This window comes from Stegostoma tigrinum, chromosome 1 (genome assembly GCF_030684315.1).
Source record: "Stegostoma tigrinum isolate sSteTig4 chromosome 1, sSteTig4.hap1, whole genome shotgun sequence".
Classification (NCBI taxonomy): domain Eukaryota; kingdom Metazoa; phylum Chordata; class Chondrichthyes; order Orectolobiformes; family Stegostomatidae; genus Stegostoma; species Stegostoma tigrinum.
In genome coordinates, this window is record NC_081354.1 from 57894026 (window position 1) to 57917124 (window position 23099).

The following is a 23099-nucleotide window of genomic DNA, read 5'->3' on the forward strand; positions in this document are numbered from 1 at the left end:
TTGAGCCCATTATTTTGTTTACTGTATACTTCATTAAAAGTTGATCTCATGTAAAAGTTGACCTCTTATTTTTGGTTAAAAAAAACCTGGAATTGTCCATGTCTCTCATTCAAAGGTAGACCCTGGTTCTTCACAAATTCTTAACTAGCTACATGTCTGCCATGGTCAGTATGGACTAGTTTGGGCAAAAGGGCCTGTTTCCATGTTGTATTACTCTGACTCTCTGACTTTGTGACTGCAAACACAGATCAGCATTCGTGCGACAAGGTATTATCCTATATATGAATGTTACCATGAGGAAATGAATTTTTTTCATGCTATTATGTGTTTTGAAATTTCTTCATCATTTTGTGTAAAAATGGCCTCCGGAGAAAACAAAAAAATATAGTGCAATGTTTAAACTGAAAGCTACTGAAGTTGCAGAGAAGACATTAACTCTGTAGCAGCAAGAGAATTTCGTGTATCAGAGAAACTTGAGAAAGATATTAAACCAACTTCAGACAATGCCAAAACGAAAAGTGTGCCAACAGAGGTAAACCTGGCAAGTGGCCTCAAAGGGAGAAAACGTTTGCTCAGTGGGTACTTGAAAATTGTCAAAATGGAAGCTGTTAGTTGTGAAATCATCCGAATCCATGCATGAAACGAATCAAAGGAGGACTTTAAGGCAAGTGCTAGATGGTGCACAAGATTCATGAGAAGGCTTGACTTTGCACTTCGGCAGAGAAGATTGCACAAAAGCTGCCTGCTGAACTAGAAGTTAAGATGTTACAATAATTATCATAATTCATTGTGATTTTTTTTCCTTATTTGGTTAGAGATTATTGGGCTTCTGCTAATGTTACAGTAGTTTGGACTGTAGCATGAATTTCAGCCCCGCAAAAGTAGTATTCATGTAATGGTCAACCCCGCAAATTTAGTCTTAAAAAGGCTAAAAAAATTCGACTTTTACACAAGTATATACGGTATTGCTTTACTTGTGGTGAACGCCTAGTTCTGTGTAGTGCATACCTACAGAAATATGGAGAAGCGTAGGACCCCAATGTAGTAGAGAATGAAAATAGCTCACAGCATCACACAGTGGATGCAAATGTTTCACTGTGGGATAGCTTTTATTCAATTGCATTAACCATTTTTTGACAGTGGCAATGTGATGGCTGACTGATTGTATTTAGGGGCATATTAGATGATGCCATTCATATTTGAAGAAGTACAGTTGTGACTTAATGAAAGTTTATCAACAGATTACTTACAGTTTAATCATTGTGGAGGAGTGTGAACAAAATCTGCTTCTTATATATTGGATTATTCTCTTTCCCACGCATTTGACTTAATGGAAAGCAAATACAAATTTTAACACTCCAAATATACCATTAGAGCATAATTAAGTAAGATAAAGGAACTGTTGATAATATTTGGACCTGGCAAATTGTGTGTACAGAATTGCAGAGAATTCTACAACTGCTGGTGTTTATCTTTGACAGGTGCTGCTCTTATGTCGGTAGACGTGGTAACGGTCCTCAGGCTATATCCATAGGCAAAAACTGTGATAAGTTTGGGATTGTAGTTCATGAACTGGGCCATGTAATTGGATTTTGGCATGAACACACAAGACCAGATCGAGATGATCATGTGACCATCATTAGAGAAAACATCCAGCCTGGTAAGGTTCCACAAGCCGAAGAACTTTTGTGTTCAGTTCTTGTTCATGTAATTGTAATTCACCAATAATTGACTGCCTATTTTGTATGGCAGATAAAAATGCTACTTATCAGATGAAAATAGTAAGCATGTTTACAGTAATTCTGATGTGATTGCGTTATGGTGAAAAGGATGCAAACCTTTAGTTCAATTTAGGATCTGTAAGTTATCTGATCTAAAGATGTTGGAAAAAATGTTTATGCGTTTTTTTAGGGAAAGAAATTTTAAATTTTCATCTTACCTGAGTGGTGCTTTAAAGCTGGGCAAAAAGGTTTTTGGTAGTGGTTTTGGAGTAGGATGCGTGCTGATCCTTTTGATGCTAGAGATGGGATTCCATTACATTTCAGGTAAAAAAGTCGAGGGGATAAAATGCAAAGTTTAAAACAAATGTCGATGTTTACTAATCAACCATTTCAGGAATTTTATTTACATAAGGAAGGCCAGGTGATCAGTACAGCAAATTGAGTAATATTATACAGAAACATGCACATGCAAGCGGATTTTCGGTTGCTTAAAGATATTGTGGGCATGGCATCCATCAATTGTTTCATACCTCACCCATTGTGCACATTATGCCATTAAGCCATGCCTGTCTAATCTTACATATTTGAAATTCAAATGATCGCTTTTGTTGCTGTGTTTATCCTTCGTTAGAGATGTGCTCAGTGATTTTATTTTAAAAGAAAAAAATGCTAACGTTTTTTCTGTTGCCTCAGTCTGACCCATGTTTTTATTTTTTCATCAATTTGATGAAAAATTGTTTTTCAATAAATGTCATAGATGCGTGAACAAGTTTTCTTTTCACTGTGGTGTCAAGCACATGGCAGACTCCCAGACCAGCCACAGTTTAGTAGTAAAATGATTGAGCAGGTGACATATGTACTACTTCACTATATATGTAATCTTATTTTACTTGTGTGACAGAGTAATATGTGATGATGACTAGTGAAGGAACAGTGGGTGTGGACATGCCAACTTTCTCTTTTAATCTTGCGTGTAACGATCTGAAGTGCATTGCCTGAAAGGTTGGTAGAAGCAGTACATAGAACACAATGACTTTCAAAAGAAAAGTGAAAAAATATATGAAGAAGAAAAGGTTTCAGTGCTAAGGGGAAAGAGCAGGGACTAATTGAATCATTCATTTAAAGAGGCAGCAAAGGTTTATTGGTTGAATCACCATTGGTCCTCTGTCATTCTATGATTTTCAGATCCTTAATCTACAGTGCAACATTTGCTCTCAAATTAATACTTGGCTCTTTCAAACATACAGCTGTCCTCTGATAAAATAATGCAAACTATAAATACTAATCTCTTGCCAGTAACACCAAGAGAGTTATCTGTTCCAAATCTGTGTGGCAAGTAGACAAAGAGCAAAGTGTGTGTGTGTGTGTGTGTGTGTGTGTGTATTACAATGCGCTTTACAAGCATGAAATATTACTGATCTAATTGTCACCTGGAAATTACTTTAACCAGAATATTTAACAATGATTCACAATTCATGATTTCTTCTGAAGTGTTGTTTGAATTTTTAAAATGCTAAAGTCCATTAACTCATGTATGTTGGTGTTTTATTTGACTTGTGACTAATTTGGAAATGGCAGAGAAGTTTCTAGGTTTAGTTTTCAGTTAGAACAATTCAAAGTTAGTTATCTAGCCCAGCTTTCTCCCTGGCATTAATCTGATGAATCTCCAATGTAAACATGCTGTGATTTGAATATTCTTTCTGTAATGAATAGTTGAAAACTGCTCACAGTACTCAAAATTGACTTAAGTCATTCTCTTAACCACAGTTCCTGAATGGTTATTGTTTCAATATCAGATAAGTAGTTATGCTCATTTTCAAACTTGTCATTTCTTTCTACTGTGGATTTGATATACTGAGTTTCAAAATTTTTATTTCGTAATGTTTTTCTGCAAGATTGTAGTCTTTATTTTCTTTATTTTGATCTGCAACAACTGATATGTAAAAATTAGACCCTCTATAATTTCTGCAGTTGTTAATGGAATAAACCAAAGGCACACTTTTTTTAAAGGAAGGATTTTATGGAAGAGCACACAAAAATGATTACTGAGGCAAATCAAGCAAACATGGTAGACTGGGTTAGTAAGATTAGATCACGTTGGGATCCAGGGGAGCTAGCCAATTGGATACAAAGCTGCCTTGAAGGCAGGGGACAGAGGATGGTAATAGAGGTTTACTTTTCAGACTAGATGCATGTGATCAGTGGTATGCCACAAGAATCAGTCTGGGTTCACTGCGCTTTGTCATTTATATAGGAATGATGCTGTGAAATTTGAAAAGATTCAGAATAGATTTACAAGGATATTGCCACGTTTGGAATGTTTGAGCCATAGGGAGAGGCTGAATAGGCTGGGGCTATTTTTCCTGGAGCATTGAAGGCTTGAGGGGTAACCTTAGGTTTGTAAAATCATGAGATAAAGCGTAAATAGATAAGGCCTTTTGCCTGGGTTGGGGGAGTCCAAAACTACAGAGTATTGGTTTAAGTGAGAAGGGAAAAATATAAAAAGGATCTGAGAGGGCAACTTTTTCATGTAGAGGGTGGTGCATATATGGAATGAGTTACCAGAGGAAATGGTGGAGGCTGGCACAATTACAACACTTAAAAAGCATCTGGATGGGTATATGAATAGGAAGGGTTTAGATGGATATGGGCCAAATGCTGGCAAGTGGGACTTGATTAGTTTTTAGGATATCTGGTCGGCATGGATGAGCTGGACTGAGAGGTCTGTTTCTGTGCTGTATATCTCTGACTCTGTGACTCTATAACCTCTAGAGTAGGTGGGGCTTGAATCTGTGTTTCCTGACTTGAGGTTGGGACACTACCACTGTGTACAAGAACCTTTAAAATAAATGTAAATGCTAGTGTACAAGATGTTTATCACTTTTTTTTCACAGAGGCTCTGATTGATCAGCTATGAAAAGTATGAGTGACTGAGAATATTTTACAAGTGTTCAAAGTTGGTATAGGAAGTGTTGATTATTGGGGTTTGTGATCACCAATGCCTAATATAGACGGTTAATGACATGTAGCAGTTTTCTGTTTGTTTGTTTTGTTAAGAAGCAGTGGCTTAGATATGAAGCATCAGTTAACTTGGCAAAGTATATAGCCATGGCAGATAAGAATGCTTCACTGATCCTGAACCTGCTTTGTAGAATGAAGAAGAGTTGGCCAGTGGTTTTGAAGTTGTATCTTTTACTTTGTTCTTCCTTTGCGATAATATGGTGCCTTCCTGTGCTCTGTATGGAACTAGGGTTGATCTCCTGCCCTGATGGTAATGGTGGAGTGGAGTTATGCCTGGAATGAGGTTATAGATTGTGTTGGTGTTTAATTCTGCTGCTGCTGATGGTCTGCAGCCCTTCGTAGGTGCCTAGTCTAGAGTTGCTAGATGTGTTTAAAAACAGTTCCATATAGCACGGTGATAGTGCCACGCAACAGGGTGTAAGGTATTCTCAATGTGAAGGCAGGACTTATTTCCACAAAGAGTGTGTGGTGGTTGCTCTCAACAATACTGTTGTGGACAGATGCAACTGTGGCAAGCAGATTGGTGAGGATGAGGTCCAGTATGTTTTTCCCTCTTATTTGTTTCCTCAGCACCTACAGACCTAGTCTAGCAGCAAAATGTCCTTTAAGTCTCAATCAGCTTGATCACTAATGCTGGTGTCAAGTCACCACGCACCCCACCTCCCATCTATGGTACATTCTGTGATTTTGTCACCCTTGGTGTTTCATCCAACTACTCTTCAAATTGAAGAATACCAAATCATCAGCTGATAGAAAATAGTATGCGGTATGCAGCCAGAGGTTTCCTTGACTATGTTTAATTTGATGCCATGAAATTTCATGATGTCCAGAGATGCTGTTGAGGCCTCGCAGGACAGTTCCCTCCTGACTCTATACATATACGGATTGTCTTGGTGGTTTATTTGATTATTTAAACATTTTGGATAGCTTGTGGAACAGTGGTTCTTCTTTATCTATTTAATCTTCCCAAATTAAATAATAGCAGTGAAAAGATTGGTTCCCATTCTATTTTTCATCACCTAACTTACAGGAATGAAGCAAAAAGAGATGCTTTTTAGGACGCATTTATGTAGTCTGTAAATGTGATCATGCTTCTTGTCACCCATCACCATTATATTGTCTTGCCTTGCCCCCACAATTCTTGCTTTGATCTAGACTTCTCACATTGTTCTAGTAAGCTTGAGCTTAGAAACAGTGCTTAATTGTTGGTACTTCGCAGTCAGCTGGACTCAACACTGAGTTAACGACTTTCAGAAAGCAACCTGTGCTCCCAGTTTTGGACCGCAAATTATATTAATGATTCCATTGTTACCATTTACTCCTCCACCAAACCCATCTTTTTGTTTCTTTATTTACCTTGCATTATTATCCATTTTTATATTTAGAGTTTGCCTTCCTGTACCCATTAGAGATCTTTCCTTTTGTTCTTTCTCACACATTCAGTCTTCTTTCTATTTCTTTGTATTTACCTCATACTTGTTACATTACCATATTTCAAAATCAAAGTCATGTAACAAAAATGTTAAAATCATGTGAAATTTAATGCTCCCCCTAAGATAGTTTGGGAGATGGATGGGAACCTGTAATGGGGTGGGTAGTTGTAAGGTGGAAGCCTGTCCTCTCAGTTAAAAGCTGGGCAAGAGTGTTGAGCTTCCTGCTGGGAGGTCAGTTGAAACTCGTACATTATTGTTTGAGGGCCTTGCTGCCCACTGTGACTTTTTAAAACCTGTGCCTGGGAATGGCTGTGTTAGATAGATAAAGTGCAGTGAGATCCTGGGTGGGTGTTTGTGGCTACTTGCATGTAACCAATCCTTCTTGGTAACCTGTGACCAATGGAAGGACCCACAGAGACAAGAGGGAGGGACCCTTGGCCCTCCATAATGGACCATTTTCCCCTGCCTTTAATAGCTTCTCCCTCTTCCTCCACTATTGCTTTGCTGACTTGGTGTTTCTATTCAATCTCATTAAGGGGCTACAAAAAAATTATTAATCAACTTGGCTCCAATGCCAATCAGTGGTGGTCATTACTTTAAGGGGAGCTGCTGGCATTAGGAAACTTGCTGCCTCTAATTGCCCAGCTGGTCTAAATAAGCTTTCTAATATAACCAGCTCAATGAACTATCACATCAGCTTTCTAGCAAGAAGCGGTATCTGGTGAAGCCAGGAACTCACTTCACGTCCAGTAGACTGCTTAACTTAATCTATTGGATATGGCCATGGGATTGCCACTGGTTGTCCAGGCCATGGACAGAATCAGTGCCATAACTACTAAATTTTGTCCATTGTTTCTCCCAACACAGTCACTTGCTAACCTCCTCTGTTCCTGCAGTTTTCTGTTCTAACCTTTTCAGCATTTTACTTCTACATAAAATAGATGAAAGGGTGTCAGGATAGGCAGAATTTTTTTTAACATTTGAAGTTACAATCAAATCAGCAATGATATTATTCAATGGCTGAGCAGGCTTGAGTTCCTAAATGACCTGTTGCTAAGACTGTAAGATGCAGAAGCAGTAGTAAGCCATTCAGCCTGTAGGGTCTGCTCTAAAATTTAATGAGATCATGACTGATCCAATAATCCTCCCTTAACTTTCCTGTCTTTTCCCAATAACTCTTAATACCCTTTCTGATTAAAAATCTGTTTCAGTCTTAAATATACTTAACGCATCGGTTTCCGTAGCCGTCTGCGGTAAGGAGTTCTACAAACACATTACCTTGTGAGACAAGAAATTCCTTCTTATCTGTGTCCTAAATGTGCACGCTTTATTCCTGGACCCATTCTGACTCTGTTTGATTGTATTGTGTTTCTAAATGCTCTGCTATTACATCTTTTAGAATATGTACTAAAATTTTCCCAATAACAGGTTTTGACCTGTTAGCATATCATTACTATTTTAAATAAAGGTTTTACATTGACTGCCAGTCATTTGGGAACTTTCCATAATCTAAGAATTCTTTGAAAATTGCTACCAATGGATCCACCACATAAATAGTTAAATCCTAGGATTTTGAAGGAAGTCCAGTGGGCATATCGGCCTTTAGCCCCATTAGTTTCCCTAGCACATTTTCTCTAGAGATAGTCATTTGTTTATTTCCTTCCCCCTTTTACCCTTTTGTTAAGTTATAATTTTGGAACGTTATTAGTGTTTTCTGCTATGAAAATTGATGCAAAGTATTTATTCAACTCCTGTGCCATTTCCTGGTTCCCTATTATTACTTTTCTGGGCTTCATTCTCTCAGGGATCTATGTTAACTTTTTGGCTTCTCTCTTCCTTTTTATATATTTAAAGAAGCTGTAGCTGTCTGTCTTTGTTATTCTGTCTTGATCTACTTGCAAGTTTATTTTCTACCCCTTCATTACTTTTTTAAGGTTGCCTGTTGTTGGTTTTTGAAGTTTTCCAATCCTCTGGTTTAGCACCAGTCTTTACCGCGTAGCCCATTTTTTATTTCTACTTGATGCTATTCTTAACTTCCTTGGTTAATTATGGTTGGCTTATTCCCATCCTCTCAAACTGAATGCTAAATTCTACTGTATTATGGTCACTATTTCCTAGAGCACCTTTCACTCTGACATCATTTATTAGATTTCATTACGCTTCACCAGATCGAGAGTATCCTGAGCTGTTTGGATCCACAACGTATTGTTCTAGAAAACTGTCCTGATTACACTTTGTGAAATTTTCCTCATTGGCATAGTCAGATTGGCAGAGATTGCAATCAATATTAATATGAAAGTTACCTATGCTTAATGAACTGCCTATGTTATGTGCCCTTATTATTTCTTTAGCTATCCGCTGGGATATAAAATAAATATTGTTAGGGAGCCTATAGGCAACTACTAGCAGTGTCATCTTTCCCTTTTTATTTCCTGCCTTCACCCTTATGGATTCTATATGTTCCAATTCAAGGTCATTTCTTGTTGTTGCACTTATTTCATCCTATACCGACAATTTTACCTTAACGCTTTTTCCTTCTTACCCATCTTTTTGAAAAGTCACATTGTTCTAAATATTTGGTTTCTAGTTTTGATCACTTTGTAATTACTGTGTCCATAATGGCAATAAGATTACCGCCATTAACCTGCATTTGTGCTGTTGATACATTTATTTTGTTCCTAATAATATATGCATTCAAGTAAAGACCTTTTGACTGTATATTGCCCCTGCTAATGTTCTATGTTTGTATACTCTATCCATTCCTGATGCATTCTGGATATCAATATCCAAACAGCTGCCCCATAATGCTGCCATATCATGTCTCTTTCTCTCTCTTACCCTCACCCACTAAAAGACCTACCTATTTGATACACCAGAACACTCATCCCAGCATTGTTCAAATGAAGCCCGTCCCATCAAAACAGTGTCTTTCTGCTCCAATACAGGTGCCAGTGTCCCACAAACTGAAACTTGTACCACACACACCGATCCTTGTGCCATATATTTAACTTCATGAATTTGTTCACTATGTGCCAGTTTGCACGTGGCTCAGGTAGTAATCCAGAAATGATTACCTTGAAGTTTCTGCTTATTAGTTTAGCTCCTGATCAAATTCTTTCAGCAAAACCTCCTTTCTTGCTGTACCAATAGTGTAGTAACAATGTGGACAATGACTTCTGGATCCCTCCCTTCTCTCTCCAAGTTCTTCTCCAGCCCCGAGGAGATGTCCTTAGCCCTGGCAGTAGGCAGGCAACACAGTCTTTAGGACTGTCGCACATGGCTGCAGTGAACAAAATCTATGCCCCTAATTATACTGTCCCCTGCAACAACTAACAATTACTTCCTCTCACAACTTGAATGGGCTCCTTGAACACCCTCCCTGCCAAACTTGTCTGTATACCTTGCAAGATCTTGGTAACTGTTGGAAATTGCAGATGCTGATGCACCTCAGTTGTAACCCCTTGTGTCCTGCCTCACCTGCAGTCACACTCTCCTGTCCTGATCACAGACCCAGTTGTGAATTTCCCACCCTGAGAGGTGTGACTGCTATTTGGAGTATAATACCAAGGTAACTTCCCCTTCCTTGATGTGTCTCAGTGTTTGCAGTTCAGGTTCCAGCACCTTGATTCTGATCCAGCATTCCACGAGCTGCAAACACTTATTGTACATTGGGTCACTTTCATGTCTGCAGATTCCACATGCAGGAGCAGCTATACATCATTAGTTCTGCCATTGCTATCATGTATGATTTCACATATAAATTAATTACTCAAGAAGCCCTGCCCATTGCACTTCGCTGTAGTGATATTTTACTTTTATAAACTTAAAAAATAATTACCAGTAAAATGTAATTTATAAACAGTTATTTTTAAGAAACAGGAAAAGACAGGCACTGGAGACTTAAACACAAACTGAAGTAAAATAACTACACAGAGACAGGTGTCCTGTCACTAAGTCACCTTTTATTTATTGTTGCACAATACACTGGCTGCGGCCAGTCAGCCTGGAGTCAGTCCTCAACTGAGGAGATTCAAATCTCGTGGTTATATTTGCTTTCAATCAGCAGTTGTGCTAATTTTCCCCAGTAACCTCTGTGTGCGTGTAGTTGTGAGACACAGTTTTAAACAAAAAGTAGGGCAAGTAACTTTATTAATATACCACCACCAGGAAACAACATCCATGTGACCAGAGAATCAGTAGCAAGCAGAGCCACTGGGGTAGTGTCTGTGTGAAAGAAAAAGTGAGGAAGAGGGTGGGCATCAAATCAAAATGGAATTGGAGGGGGGGGGAACATGAGGCACTCCACATCCCATGGAGCCCACCTCTCCCGACAGGTGAGGGATATGTTGGAGATGGTCCAAGTGAATTTGAGGTTGGGGTGGAATCAATGTCCTCCGTTACATTGATGACTGTATTGGCACCGCCTCGTGTGCCCAAGAGGAGCTCGAACGGTTCATCCACTTCACCAACACCTCAACTTCATCTGGACCATCTCCAACACGTCCCTCACCCTCCTAGACCTCTCTGTCTCATCTTGGACAACCACCTAGAAACCGATATCCATTTCAAGCCCACCAATTCCCACAGCTACCTAGAATACACCTCCTCCCACTTACCTTCCTGCAAAAATTCCATCCCCTACTCCCAATTCCTTCGACCACCACATCTGCTCCCAGGATGAGGCATTCCACTCCCGTAGATCTTGGGCGTCCTCGTTCTTCAAGGACCACACCCCCCCACCCCCCCAACCCCGGCAGTGGTCATGAACGCCCTCGACTGTGTCTCCCACATTTCCTGCAACTCATCCCTCACACCCCATTCCTGCAATAACTGCCAAAAGAGAATCCCCTTCATCCTCACATACCACCCCACCAACCTCCGGATCGAACACATCATCCTCTGACACTTCCGCCATCTACAATCTGATCCCACCACCAACAACATTTTTCCATTCCCCCCTTGTCAGCTTGCTGGAGGGTCCACTCTCTCCGTGACTCCCTTGTTTGCTCCACATTCCCCTCCAACCCCACCACTCCCGGCACTTTCCCCTGCAACCACAGGAAGTGCTACACTTGCCCCCACACCTCCTTCCTCACCCCCATCCCAGGTCCCAAGAAGACTTTCCACATCAAGCAGATGTTCACCTGCACATCTGCCAATGTGGTATACTGCATCCGCTGTTCCTGTTGTGGCCTCCTCTACATCGGGGAAACCAAGCGGAGGCTTGAGGACCGCTTTGTAGAACACCTACGCTCAGTTCACAATAAGCAACTGCACCTCCCCGTTGCGAACCATTTCAACTCCCCTTCCCATTCCTTAGACGATATGTCCATCCTGGACCTCCTGCAGTGCCACAACGATGCCACCCAAAGATTGCAGGAACAGCAACTCGTATTCCACTTAAGAACCCTGCAGCCCAATGGTATCAATGTGAATTTCACCAGTTTCAAAATCTCGCCTCCCGCCACTGCATCCCAAAACCAGCCCAGCTCGTCTCCACCTCCCTAACCTGTTTTTCCTCTCACTTATCCTCCCCTCCCACCTCAAGACCCACCTCCACTTCCTACCTCCTAACCTCATCCCTTTCCCTTGACCTGTCCGTCCTCCCCGGACTGACCTACCCCCTCCCTACCTCCCCACCTACACTCAACTCTACAGGCTCCATCCCCGCCCCTTTAACTTGTCTGTCTCCTCTCAGCCTATCTTCTCCTCTATCCATCTTAGATCCGCCTCCCCCGTCTCCCTATTTATTTCAGAACCCACTCCCCATTCCCCTTTTCTGAAGAAGGGTCTAGGCCCGAAACGTCAGCTTTTGTGCTCCTAAGATGCTGCTTGGCCTGCTGTGTTCATCCAGCTCCACACTTTGTTATCTCCTATTAATGGCCAGCTTGGCTATGCCCAGGAGCAGACCCATGGGGTGATCCTCTGACCTGCTTGCTCCCTCTGCACTGGGTGCCCAAAGATCAGAAGTGTGGGGCTGAAGTGCAAACAAAAACACAAAGCGAGGTCTTTGAGGTAACTGCAAATGGAGTGCAAGCGGCCGCACCCAATGTATGTGCATGTTCCCCGGACTCCACAGTGCTGCAAAACAGACAGTTGGACTGAGAGTCTGTGAGCCACTGCAATCTGTGGTTACAGGGACTGCTTCAGGCTGTACCTTCCACTCTCTCGATTATGTTGGTTGACCCAGGTTAACAACCCCACTCAAGAATTTCAGTGTTAACGAGGTCCAACTGATTCCAGTCACTACATGAAGACCGTACTTTTTGACAAACTAGAACTATTCCCCAATCCTACTCTCAATTCAACTTATTTCCTGGACCTCACACCTTTTTGAGGTTATTTACCTCTCTCTGCCATCGGTCTCACTACAGATCAGTCATTTATCCTCTTCCACTTACCTGTCATTCTGGAGAGGTTACTTCTTGCAGCACATGCTAGTTTAAGCACCTCTGTTCCCTTTTGCACCAAATTTCCAGCAGCATAATCAGTATCATACTCATTCTTCATCTCACTCTGCAGCCCATACTGTTCCTGCTCCTAATTCATTTGTTAATAGATGCTTGTTCATAGAATTTGTCTGTAACTTTGTTTTCTTACTGGCATTTTTCAGAATGTCATATGTATTTTAATTTTTAAGATTTCTTTTTAAATTTACAGTAGGAAGAAAACTCTTTGGAGATTCCACAACCTTTGCTTGAAATTTGACAAAGTAGTTATCATTGTGATATAACATCAGATTTAAGAAATTCACATAGAACAGCTAAAAAAGAACTGAGGAGTGTGGTCATTTATTCAGGGTATTGAAAAACCCAGGTGAAGGAGCTGGAAAGTCTTAAAATTCCTTCTTCAGACCAGAAGTCATGAAAATCCATCATTTGTGTTAACAGCTACTGTGGTTTTTACTTGAAATGAAATTAATAGTGAAGGATTAATTGTTGACATTGAGAACTTGACTATTTGCCAACTGAAAATACTTTTGGCATGATTTGTATTTCAAATTAATTATTTTTAATGTACAATCTGTTTTCCTTGGATGAAATATTAATTACTTAAAATACGTGCTTTCACATTTATAGTTCGTGAGTGTGGTCTATATAGCTGGAAAATACTTAGCAACCATCTCCATGTCAAATAAATCAAAATTACCATATTGCCTTGAGACAAATTTGGCCACTCTGCTAATTTCTCCATCTAACCTAAGATGTAGTATGTTATCACATTGGCCACTCTTTACAATGTTCCATTGACTTAAAAAGGCTGCACTATGATGACGAGTGAGATGCAATTAATTTGATATCGATGCACCCACATCAGAGTTCTACCAATACAGGATGAGACTGTTCAAGCACATCTCACCATGGATACCTATTTGAGTTAGTAGACTGCATAACACTAGACTACATATTGTCTCTTTGTAGGTAATCCAGAGAATGTTGCAAAATGGAGTCATTGTGAACTTCCCCTAATCAGCATAATCATTGCCAGCAACATAAAGTTATTCCAATATTCTTAGAAATAACATTTGACGTGACATTTTTTTGTTGCTTATAGAACATAGAACATAACAGCGCAGTACAGGCCCTTCAGCCCTCGTTGTTGTGCCGAATTGTGAAGCCAATCTGAAGCCCATCTAACATACACTATTCCATTATCATCCATATGTTTATCCAACAACCATTTAAATGCCCTTGAAGTTGGCGAGTCTACTATTATTGCAGGGAGGGCATTCCACGCCGGGGGAGGGGAGGGGGTGATGGTGGGGTTTCATGGGGATCAGTACTTGTACTCAAACCATACATAGGAAGGAAGTGGATATATTGTGGCCAAATTTGAAGATGACACATAAATAGATGAAAACGCATGTTGCGAGCAGCGTGCAGTTTGCAGAGATATTGATAGGTTAAGTAAGTTGGTTGAGAGATAAATATAATTTAGGACTGGAACAGAAATATCTTCTCGTTTGTGGATGGTGCTATGGGACTTCCTAATATCCATTTAAGTTCTAAAAACAGGTAGGTAGACACGATTAACAACCCCAGGTTTGGCACCTCGAACAGCATAAAACCTCTCCTTCATGTACTAAATTCTTTGCCTGGATCGTGCATTTATGTCTAGCTTGAAGGTTGAAGCCACGATTTTCTAACTTTGATTTGAGATTAATACCAAATAACCCAAGCTAATATTCATGAATAATAATTAGTTGCAATTACAATTAGATGAACAATTTTTAATGTTCCTATCAATGCTTGAACGTGGATTGTGATTTGCATTACTTTGTAGAGAATGATATTAGAAAATTGAGCCATTCCCTTGCTTTCCCCTGTTTAATTCATTGGATAAAAAAAACCACTGTAAAGCAGTGTAGTGAAGTTTGATCCTGGCCTCACGACGCATCCATCGGGGTAACTGAATTGTGATTGAGATTTTTAAACTTGGTTGTTATTTCTTGACTTCAATGACCCTAGCTGAAGATTAGTTCAATACTTTGGTTTGATTTGCACCAGGGACCTGGGTTCAATTCCAGCCTCAGGTGACTGTCCGCATGGAGTATCTACATTCTCCCCATGTCTGCATGGTTTTCATCTGAGTTATCTGATTTCCTCCCTCAGCCCAAAGATGCACAGGCTAAGTGGATTGGTGATGCTAATTTGCCCCGGGGGTGTGCAGTATCTATGGGAAATGCAGTGTTTCAGGGATAGATTGGGGGGTGTGGTGGGCCTTGGTGGGGTGCTGTTTGGAGGTGCTGCATGGACTTGCTGGGCTGAATGGCCAGTTTCTGTACTGTAGAGATTCTATGATTTTGACTGAAAGAACTACGGATGCTGTTAATCAGGAACAAAAACAAAGTTGCTGGAGAAACTCAACAGGTCTGACAGCATCTGTGAAAGAAAAAACAGAGTTAACGTTTCGGGCCCAGGTACCCAGATCTGCTGTGCATCTCCAGCAAATTTGTTTTTGTTCTATGATTTTGAGTTTTTTTGACCCAAACTCATTTCTTCCACAGGGCATAAGCCTGATATTCAGCCTATTTTTTACATGCAAGATGCAGGCATCCTAATGTCTATTGTAAGTGGGCACTTGGGTAGTCTGCAGATCTGTCAAATGCTTCACTCAGGTTAAGATTAGCCTTGACGTTTTCCCACCCGCCCTGAGATTAGTTCTTTTTGCTTTGTTTTCCACTCAGAAGCCAAACAGGAAGAAAATCAATTTCTACTCGCAACATGATGTATTCCAGAATTGTTTATGATTTGTGAAATTAATGTACTTAAAGAACAAAAAAACTGCTAATGTATTCCATTTGGGGTTCGTTCAGGGCCTGCTGTTCAATTCTTGTGCATTATTAGCAAGAGCCAAGAAGAACTCGCTCCATGCACTGTGATACTTGGAACAGGAATTTTATTCAATCACAGTTGGCTCAGAAATAGCTCAGTACATCAATATTGTATGTTGGAATCAACTTTATTTGAATCAGGAATGCATTTTCTGAAGTTGATTGTTTAGGAAAACGTTTTGTTCCGTCAAAATTTGGCAAACCTATTACATCTTGAGAGATCTGGAGAATGCTACAATTTGGAGTCTTTGCAGCACCAATTTCCGAATTTTAGGGACAATAATCACTTAGATTGTTCAATGGCTAACCATTGTTTTTCCTTGTAACTGCATGCAGGCCAAGAATACAATTTCCTCAAGATGGAACCTGGTGAAGTGAATTCTCTTGGGGAGGCGTATGACTTCAACAGTATTATGCACTATGCTAGGAACACCTTCTCAAGGTTGGAGTCAAAGGTTACATCTCTTTGACTTTTACATTTTGTCAGTTGCTACATAACAATGAAAACTTTTTATCTCTAGATTAATACTAGTTCAGGGTTCCACGGTGTATAATGAAATAATTCATTTTTCTGCCTCTTTTTCCAATTGCAATTTGAAATATCCTGATATGTAAAATGATTTAATCTGTAGGAGATCAAGACTGGAATAACCATATGCTTTAAAACCTTTTTTCTTGACTACAAGAATAAAAGTGTCTGAAAATAATTAAATATACTTAGGTTGTCCTCAATTGCCAGACAAGTACAACTTTAATGTTTCGGGGTCAGAAACAATCTGTAATGTGTAACATATATCATGAACAGATAAAACTGGAAAGGAATATTAAAGTAGTTATAATCAGTCCACATTTTTGATACATGATGTGTTAGCTGATGTCAGATAGATGACAGCTGGGATGTACAATTAATCTTAGTAATCCTGAGTTTAGAATAGTGAAATCTGTTTTGTATCACCTTTGATTGATTTGTGGTGAAAAGCACAGTGACTCTTCTAAAGTCAACTGTAGAATTTTTAGGGTTCCAGTTAAAATCAGCTAACTACTCTTCTTTGTGATTCATTGAGGTACTTCATTTTTTTGTTTATTTAAAAGCATAAATGGAAGATCTCTTGGACTGGAAGGTCAGGGCTCAAAATATACCAAAGATTTAAGGTGCAGAATTTACAAAATGGCCGTACCAGTACACAGCTTTGTAAGATGAGAATTAGTGCATCACGAGTTTTTTTTCTGTCTATGTAAATAAGTTGATGCACTAATATGCATTGATACCATACAAATGTTCCAAGAGTGCTAAATCATAAAATCCATGTCTGACAAACTGCTGTAAAACCCATTTTTGCTGTTAATTTATTTCACGTTTTAAACTGTACAGGGCAAAAAACAAAACATCTACTTCCCTGAAGTGTTCTTCAAGTCTTAAAAAGATAGTATGTTAGTTTTAGTAAATTCTGGCTTGGCCAAGCGGATCTGTTTCTGGACTATTTTCCTGTGAATTCTGATATTTCAAGTCTGTGATGAGTCTGCTTAAACATCTCTCAGAATATAAGCAGTGCTTATAGAAACGTAAGTTATTGTTGAAAGAGTATGTAATTACATACAGTTTCTTAAAAGAAGTTTAACATTTGGCGTTGTGATAATAAATATCTTTGCTGGCCTATTATTTAGCAAATTTCTTACTTTCACTTCATGCTGAAGGATTAGTGTTTCTGGAACACACAATACCCTGTAGTACTCAGTGAAAATGACCATTATTTACTGCAAGTTCAAGTTCTAGATCAGCGAGTATTTTTGGCAGAATTGGTCATAGCTGAACCTTTTTCTCATTGCTACGTAAAATTTACATATGTAGTCTTTCAGCATTGTTTCCAGACTCTGATCAGAAGGAGGAACCCAACCAGTTTGATGGAGTTAGAATGGATCTGATCCTGATGAATTAGAATTGAATGTTGTCAGGCAAAACTGTAATTGATTAATGGGCTGCCTTTGAAAGGAAAGCATTTGGACTCATCAAAGGTATATTCCCATAGAGGAAAGACAGGGCAAGCAATTCTAGGTCTCTTTGATTTTAAAAAAAAGTCAAGATTAAGATGAAGACGAAAGAGCATGCTTTTGACAGATGTCAGGTAGATAATGCAATCAAGAACCAGCTAAAATACAGAAGTTTCAAAGGGGCCAGTAGAAAAACCAAGTCAGTGAAACAAACAGCATGAGAAAAGACTAGCAGCATATATATAAGAGAATTCAAAGGTAGGCGGCTCAGTGTTTAACACTGCTACCTCACAGCACTAGGGACCAGGGTTTGATTCCACCCTAGCACAGCTGCCTGCATAGGTTTCGTCTGGGTCCTCCAATTCTTCTCACAGTCCAAAGATGTGCAGCTTAGGTGGATTGGCCATGCTAAGTTGCCCGTAGTGTCCAGGAATGTGTGGCCAGGTGGTTTTGACATGGAAAATACAGGGCTAGGTTAGTGGGGTGATCTGGGTGGGATGCAATTCGTGTGGATTCAGTGGGCCAAATGGCCTGCATCCACACTACAAGGATTCTGCGTTCCCTTTTTCAACACAGGGAAAATGTAACATCCCATTTCCTGTCTTGTTGGGATCAACTAACTCGCCACAATCCCAACATTAAACTTGGAATGTTGTTATTTATGAAATTTGGTAATATTACCACATAACACTTTATAGTGAAATATCACTTAGACATTCAAAATTCCATGACAAATTATAAAGAAAGGGATTTCCCCCTCACTTCCCATTCATAAACACAAGTGAAATGAACTAAAGATATTGTCTTATGAAGTGACAGTTCTTTATTTTTTCTTAGAGGAATGTTTCTGGATACTATTCTCCCTGGACGTGATGAGAATGGCATAAGACCTGCCATTGGCCAACGTGCACGGTTAAGTAAAGGAGACATTGCACAGGCAAGGAAGCTGTATAGATGTCCAGGTATTATGCTGCACACATGGGGATTTGGTCTTTATGTACTAGATCAAATTGAAGACAGAAAGTACTGTGATTAATTGCAAAATACAACTCGGTGATATGATAATAATGTTGCAAAGTATTGGAAATCACAATTCTTGCTGTGATAATGTGAACACTTGTATCAAGGTTTTATACTATTAACTGTCAGCAAAATGTTGAGGGATGAGACATTGCAAGAACATTAAAGTACATTAATGTACAACATGACATAAGACTAGGTTGTACTCTATCTGTACCTACCTGAGCTGTTTTTGCTTGTAAATGCTTTGTTTAAATCTAAGAATTTTAACAAACTCTCAGCTGTTGAAAATTATGTTAAGCCATAAACCTGATTAGATACAGTCAGGCACACTTGCAAGTGTAAATGATGAGTTGGTTTTCCCAAGTGAGTCAGCATAAGTAATGTTTGAGCTTGTAAGTATCCCACCAGTTTCACATGAGAATAAGCTGATTGTGGATAAGCAGTGACTTGAAAATTTTGGCAACCCAAGTCCTACATGCCAGTCTAGTGATCAAGCACATGCAGGCTAAAACAGGTGGAAGTGATGGTTTGATTTTGCGTAGGGTGCATTACTGATCTGGCTTCGAGTCACCTTGTATGCGATATGCAATGTAGTGTGACGGTGCTTCAATTGTATTGACTTCAGATTAATTTATGCTACTTGCAGCTTGCCTAATGCTGAGTGTTGCTTAATACTTCTTCACTAAGACAAAATCTGGAAGGGTATGTTGATGCACATCAGAAATCAATTGATAATGGTTAATGTACAAAATTCTGTTTTTCAAAATTCTGAAGTCTGTTGTTCTTCGCTATTCTACTTTTTTTTACATGGACTGGTCCACTGGATGTGAGTGCATAATGAACACAAGGATCTACAAATTATGTCATCATTAATGTAACTGTTTATTGAAAACCAGATGGAAGAAAAACATTAATATAAAATTGAAAAACATGAATTTAAATAATTGAAACTTGATCGCTAGAATTTTGTTGTAGCAAATGATGTTTTACCGGAAGTGTGTGGGAATTCAGCTTGTGGGCAAGATGGTTGATCGTGTGCAATCATGAATTGACTACCCAATGGAGGCTGGTAAGAAGCTGACTTTACCTACCATTACCTCATAGGGTCAAAGGTCTGGATGCCATACTTGACGGGTACTTGGACAGGCAGCCATTCCTTGCAACCAGCAGTATCAGTCTGGCGGTGTGAGTGGATGCCTTGAGGTTACAGCTGCTACTAGAGCCTTTTGATACTCGCCTCAAACGGGATAACCACAACAGCTGCTAACAACTGATCATCTTCCTCACATGTCCCAGGATAACTACAACTGATGCTACCATCTACTATTTTGGAGTGATGGCTCTGAGCAGATGACCTGGCATTATGAAGCTCTGCAGCTTGAATTGAGAACTGTTCACACACTTATAATCAGTTTTCTTGCTATTAACCAAAATGCCTGCACTCCAGAAATTATCTTGTGGTTTTGTTACTTCTCACAAGTAGAACATATCCATTTTTTCATTTTGTTTTGCTGATGGAAGTCTCCCAGTGCTGTGAAGAATCAATCAAACCCATCTCTGTTTCATGGCATGCATGGCATTTGACATTAATGGCTAGAGAGGGCTTGGTGCTGATGAGGCATTTTTCTACCATAACACGAACATGGAGTAATGAAAGTGATTGCATCCTCTTCTCACTGCTTCTGCTTTCTTACTGGTACATGGCCAGCTCTCATTAATGAGCAGGGTTGAGCCAAAGTCAATGGCCTGGCTGAAGGTGTTTCCTTGTCACCTTGGACAAAAAGTCTGCTTTTGCTGACAAAATTCAGCCTGCTTGATGAACTGCACTTGATTTGACTGATGGAAGATCAAATTTGAATTTTAAGAATTCTGTTAAAGTTTCATCCAGCGCCCACGTGATGATGCGGTGCCTTCTGAGTTCACCTCTCTGTGTCCGATTTTGGATGGAGATGTAGAATGGATCACTTAAATAGGAATTAATCATCCCTGTTGGCTATACTGTTTAAATTTCACCCAGTATGTTGCACCATAAATCAAAACAAGGAACAAAGGGATTGATGACTTCTTAAAATGAATGTTTTTTTATCCCATGTCTAATCAATATGACATCGGTCCTGTTGTGAATTACGTACAGCAGTACAGTAACCCGATCCTTGCCGGGCTTCTGTGCCAGACTGGCAGTGATTGATATCAATTTGAATTGGAGCTGGCAATTGATTTACTACATGTTTCGGCTTGCCCCTCCATGTGGCCTAGGTCCTTGTGAAAAAGTAACACTTCCTTCATCATCCCCGAGTACTCCTACTCAGCTGTCATCAGCCTCTGGTTATGAGTAGTCCTGCAGGTTATTGCTGCGGGCATTTTCTCATGTGAGTTCTGCTGGGCCTTTATCAGTGTCAGCTGGGATCCTTGTGGTATAATTGTAATTGGGGTCTGGACATTGATGCCAAATGAGGAGTGGATGTGACAGTGGTGCAAGCTAGTGAACATTCATTAACAATTTGCTCAATTTAAAGGACATAGTTAAATGGGATTCCATTAGATTCCATTCTGTCAGTCTAGCTACATTATGACTATGGTAAAAATGGACTATCACTTTTTGACTTCCACCATCTGATTTTTTTTAATAATTAGAACCTTTTGTGAACTAGAATCCTTCTTTTTTCCGAAAAAAAGTAAACTGGCTGCAGTGGCCAAATGACCCAATTAAATCTAGCACATAAAATTGTCAATGTACAATACTCAGTGTGATCTGAAATTAAAATGTCATCAACATGACTAAGACCAATCACTAAGATCTATATCTCATTTTTGCTTTACTGTTTTTGAAAGGCTTCTGGCAATAATGTAGTTTGGACAAAAACACTAAAGCAGATCAGGACAATATACTAAGGAACTGTGTTTCAGGAAATAGCTTTTGGGGCAAAGCAAAGAGCTGAAAGGTGGATTGCCACCTGTAGGACTAGAAGGCTTGATCTATCCATTTTTCTTCCAGTCTCTTAGAGCAGTACCAATGATGAAGCAAATTGGAGAAGCATTCATTCACTAAGAATTTTAGGATATCTACCAATGTTGTGACTACTGAGAGAGAAAAGAAGTCAATTAAATGAGTATGATCTCAAGTTAAAACCTAATACTTCAAGAACTTTAAGGTTTTTTGTAAACTGCCTATTTTTTTGATTCCTTTTGGTACTAGACAATCTCTCCTTTCTCGGCTAGCTATTTGTGTTTGTGTGTGTTTGTGATTTTTATTACTTTTCCCGTGATTTGTAAGCAATAAAATTCCTCTCACTCAGGAAATCTTTGTGATTGGCTCCTAAATTTTGACTAGTACTACATTAAATTATGATATAAAAAAGGATACTAAAAAGGATTTAAAATGTCTGTTGTGATCAATGGACCATGTCGAGAAGAGGGAAGTGGATTCGGTCCTTCTCACCTAGTCACACAGCTGTTGAGCCCATATAATAGGATAGCCTTGAGATTTTTAAACAAATCATTTCCTTTATCTTTATTGCATTGAATAGCACAAGTAAGAGGTTTATTGTCAGACAAAAAGAAAAGTGATCTCATTGCTTTGATTGCGCTGTGTCACTGTACGTACAATGGGGTGGAACTTAGAAGAACCAATGTTCTGCACCCTAATCTTGTACGATCCCTGGAGCAGATATGTTGAGGGGCAGGGTCATTCTGTGCCTGTTGTGGTATATCTGGCCAGCTCACGGTTTGGAGATTTCCCAAAGAGCACTGTTTGTAGATGAAAAATAAAACGTTAAAATATATTTCACTAATTTAAGGTTCTGTCAGGGAAACCACATTTGTTTTCACCCAGGCCTGGTCCAAACGAGCACACATCCCCTGCAGATATACTTGACAATGAAGGTGGAATTGGTTGAACTTCTGGTGGGTGATGTGCATAACATATGAAATATGAACAGGAGTAGACTAGATTTCCTGCTGTAACATTCAGTAGGATTGTGGTTGATCTTCTGCCTCTAATCCACTTTCCCACCCATTTTCCATGCTCTTTGATTTTGCGGTAGCAAGGAATCAATCTTGACCTTAAATATATTCAATAATGGCATCCGCAATCTTCCAGAGGTAGTGAATTCAAAGACTTAGTTATTTTTTGTGAAGAAGTTTCACTCCATCTCAGTCCCCACTGGCTACTCATCCTGAATATTGGGTTCCCATAGTTCAGATTTACCAGGCAGGAGAAATAACATATCGGAGTCTTTTCTATTGAGCTTCTTCAGAACCAAGACACTTGGTGAGTTGTTGCTGTGAATCTTATAGATTGTATATGTGGCTGCCACTCTGTCGGTGGTGAACAAAGTGAGTGATGATGGTGATGGATGCACAGTTTTGGATGGCAAGTTCAAACTCATTCCTCTTAGTTTTTACAGTGTTTTGATGCAACTAAATGGTGCACTGAGATGAAGAGAAATTTCCTCACCCAGAGCGGTGAGCCTGTGGAATTTACTAGTGCAGAAAGGCCCCAATGTTGTTTCATTTCAAGAATGAGCTTGATACAGCTCCTGTAGCTAAAACGATGAACTACTATGGTGGGAGGGTGGT

The 23099-nt window shown here is 39.6% G+C and overlaps 1 protein-coding gene across 5 annotated transcripts in view; it reads left to right on the forward strand.

Moving 5' to 3' along the window:
- Positions 1 to 23099, forward strand: part of tll1 (tolloid-like 1) — a 351886-nt gene that overhangs the window by 178396 nt on the left and 150391 nt on the right. For all 5 annotated transcript variants that reach the window (XM_048544759.2, XM_048544744.2, XM_048544753.2 and 2 more), the window contains 3 exons: positions 1482 to 1660; positions 15846 to 15951; positions 18336 to 18460. In XM_048544759.2, coding sequence (XP_048400716.1) covers positions 1482 to 1660; positions 15846 to 15951; positions 18336 to 18460 — 410 coding nt within the window. The remainder of the gene's footprint in view (positions 1 to 1481; positions 1661 to 15845; positions 15952 to 18335; positions 18461 to 23099) is intronic.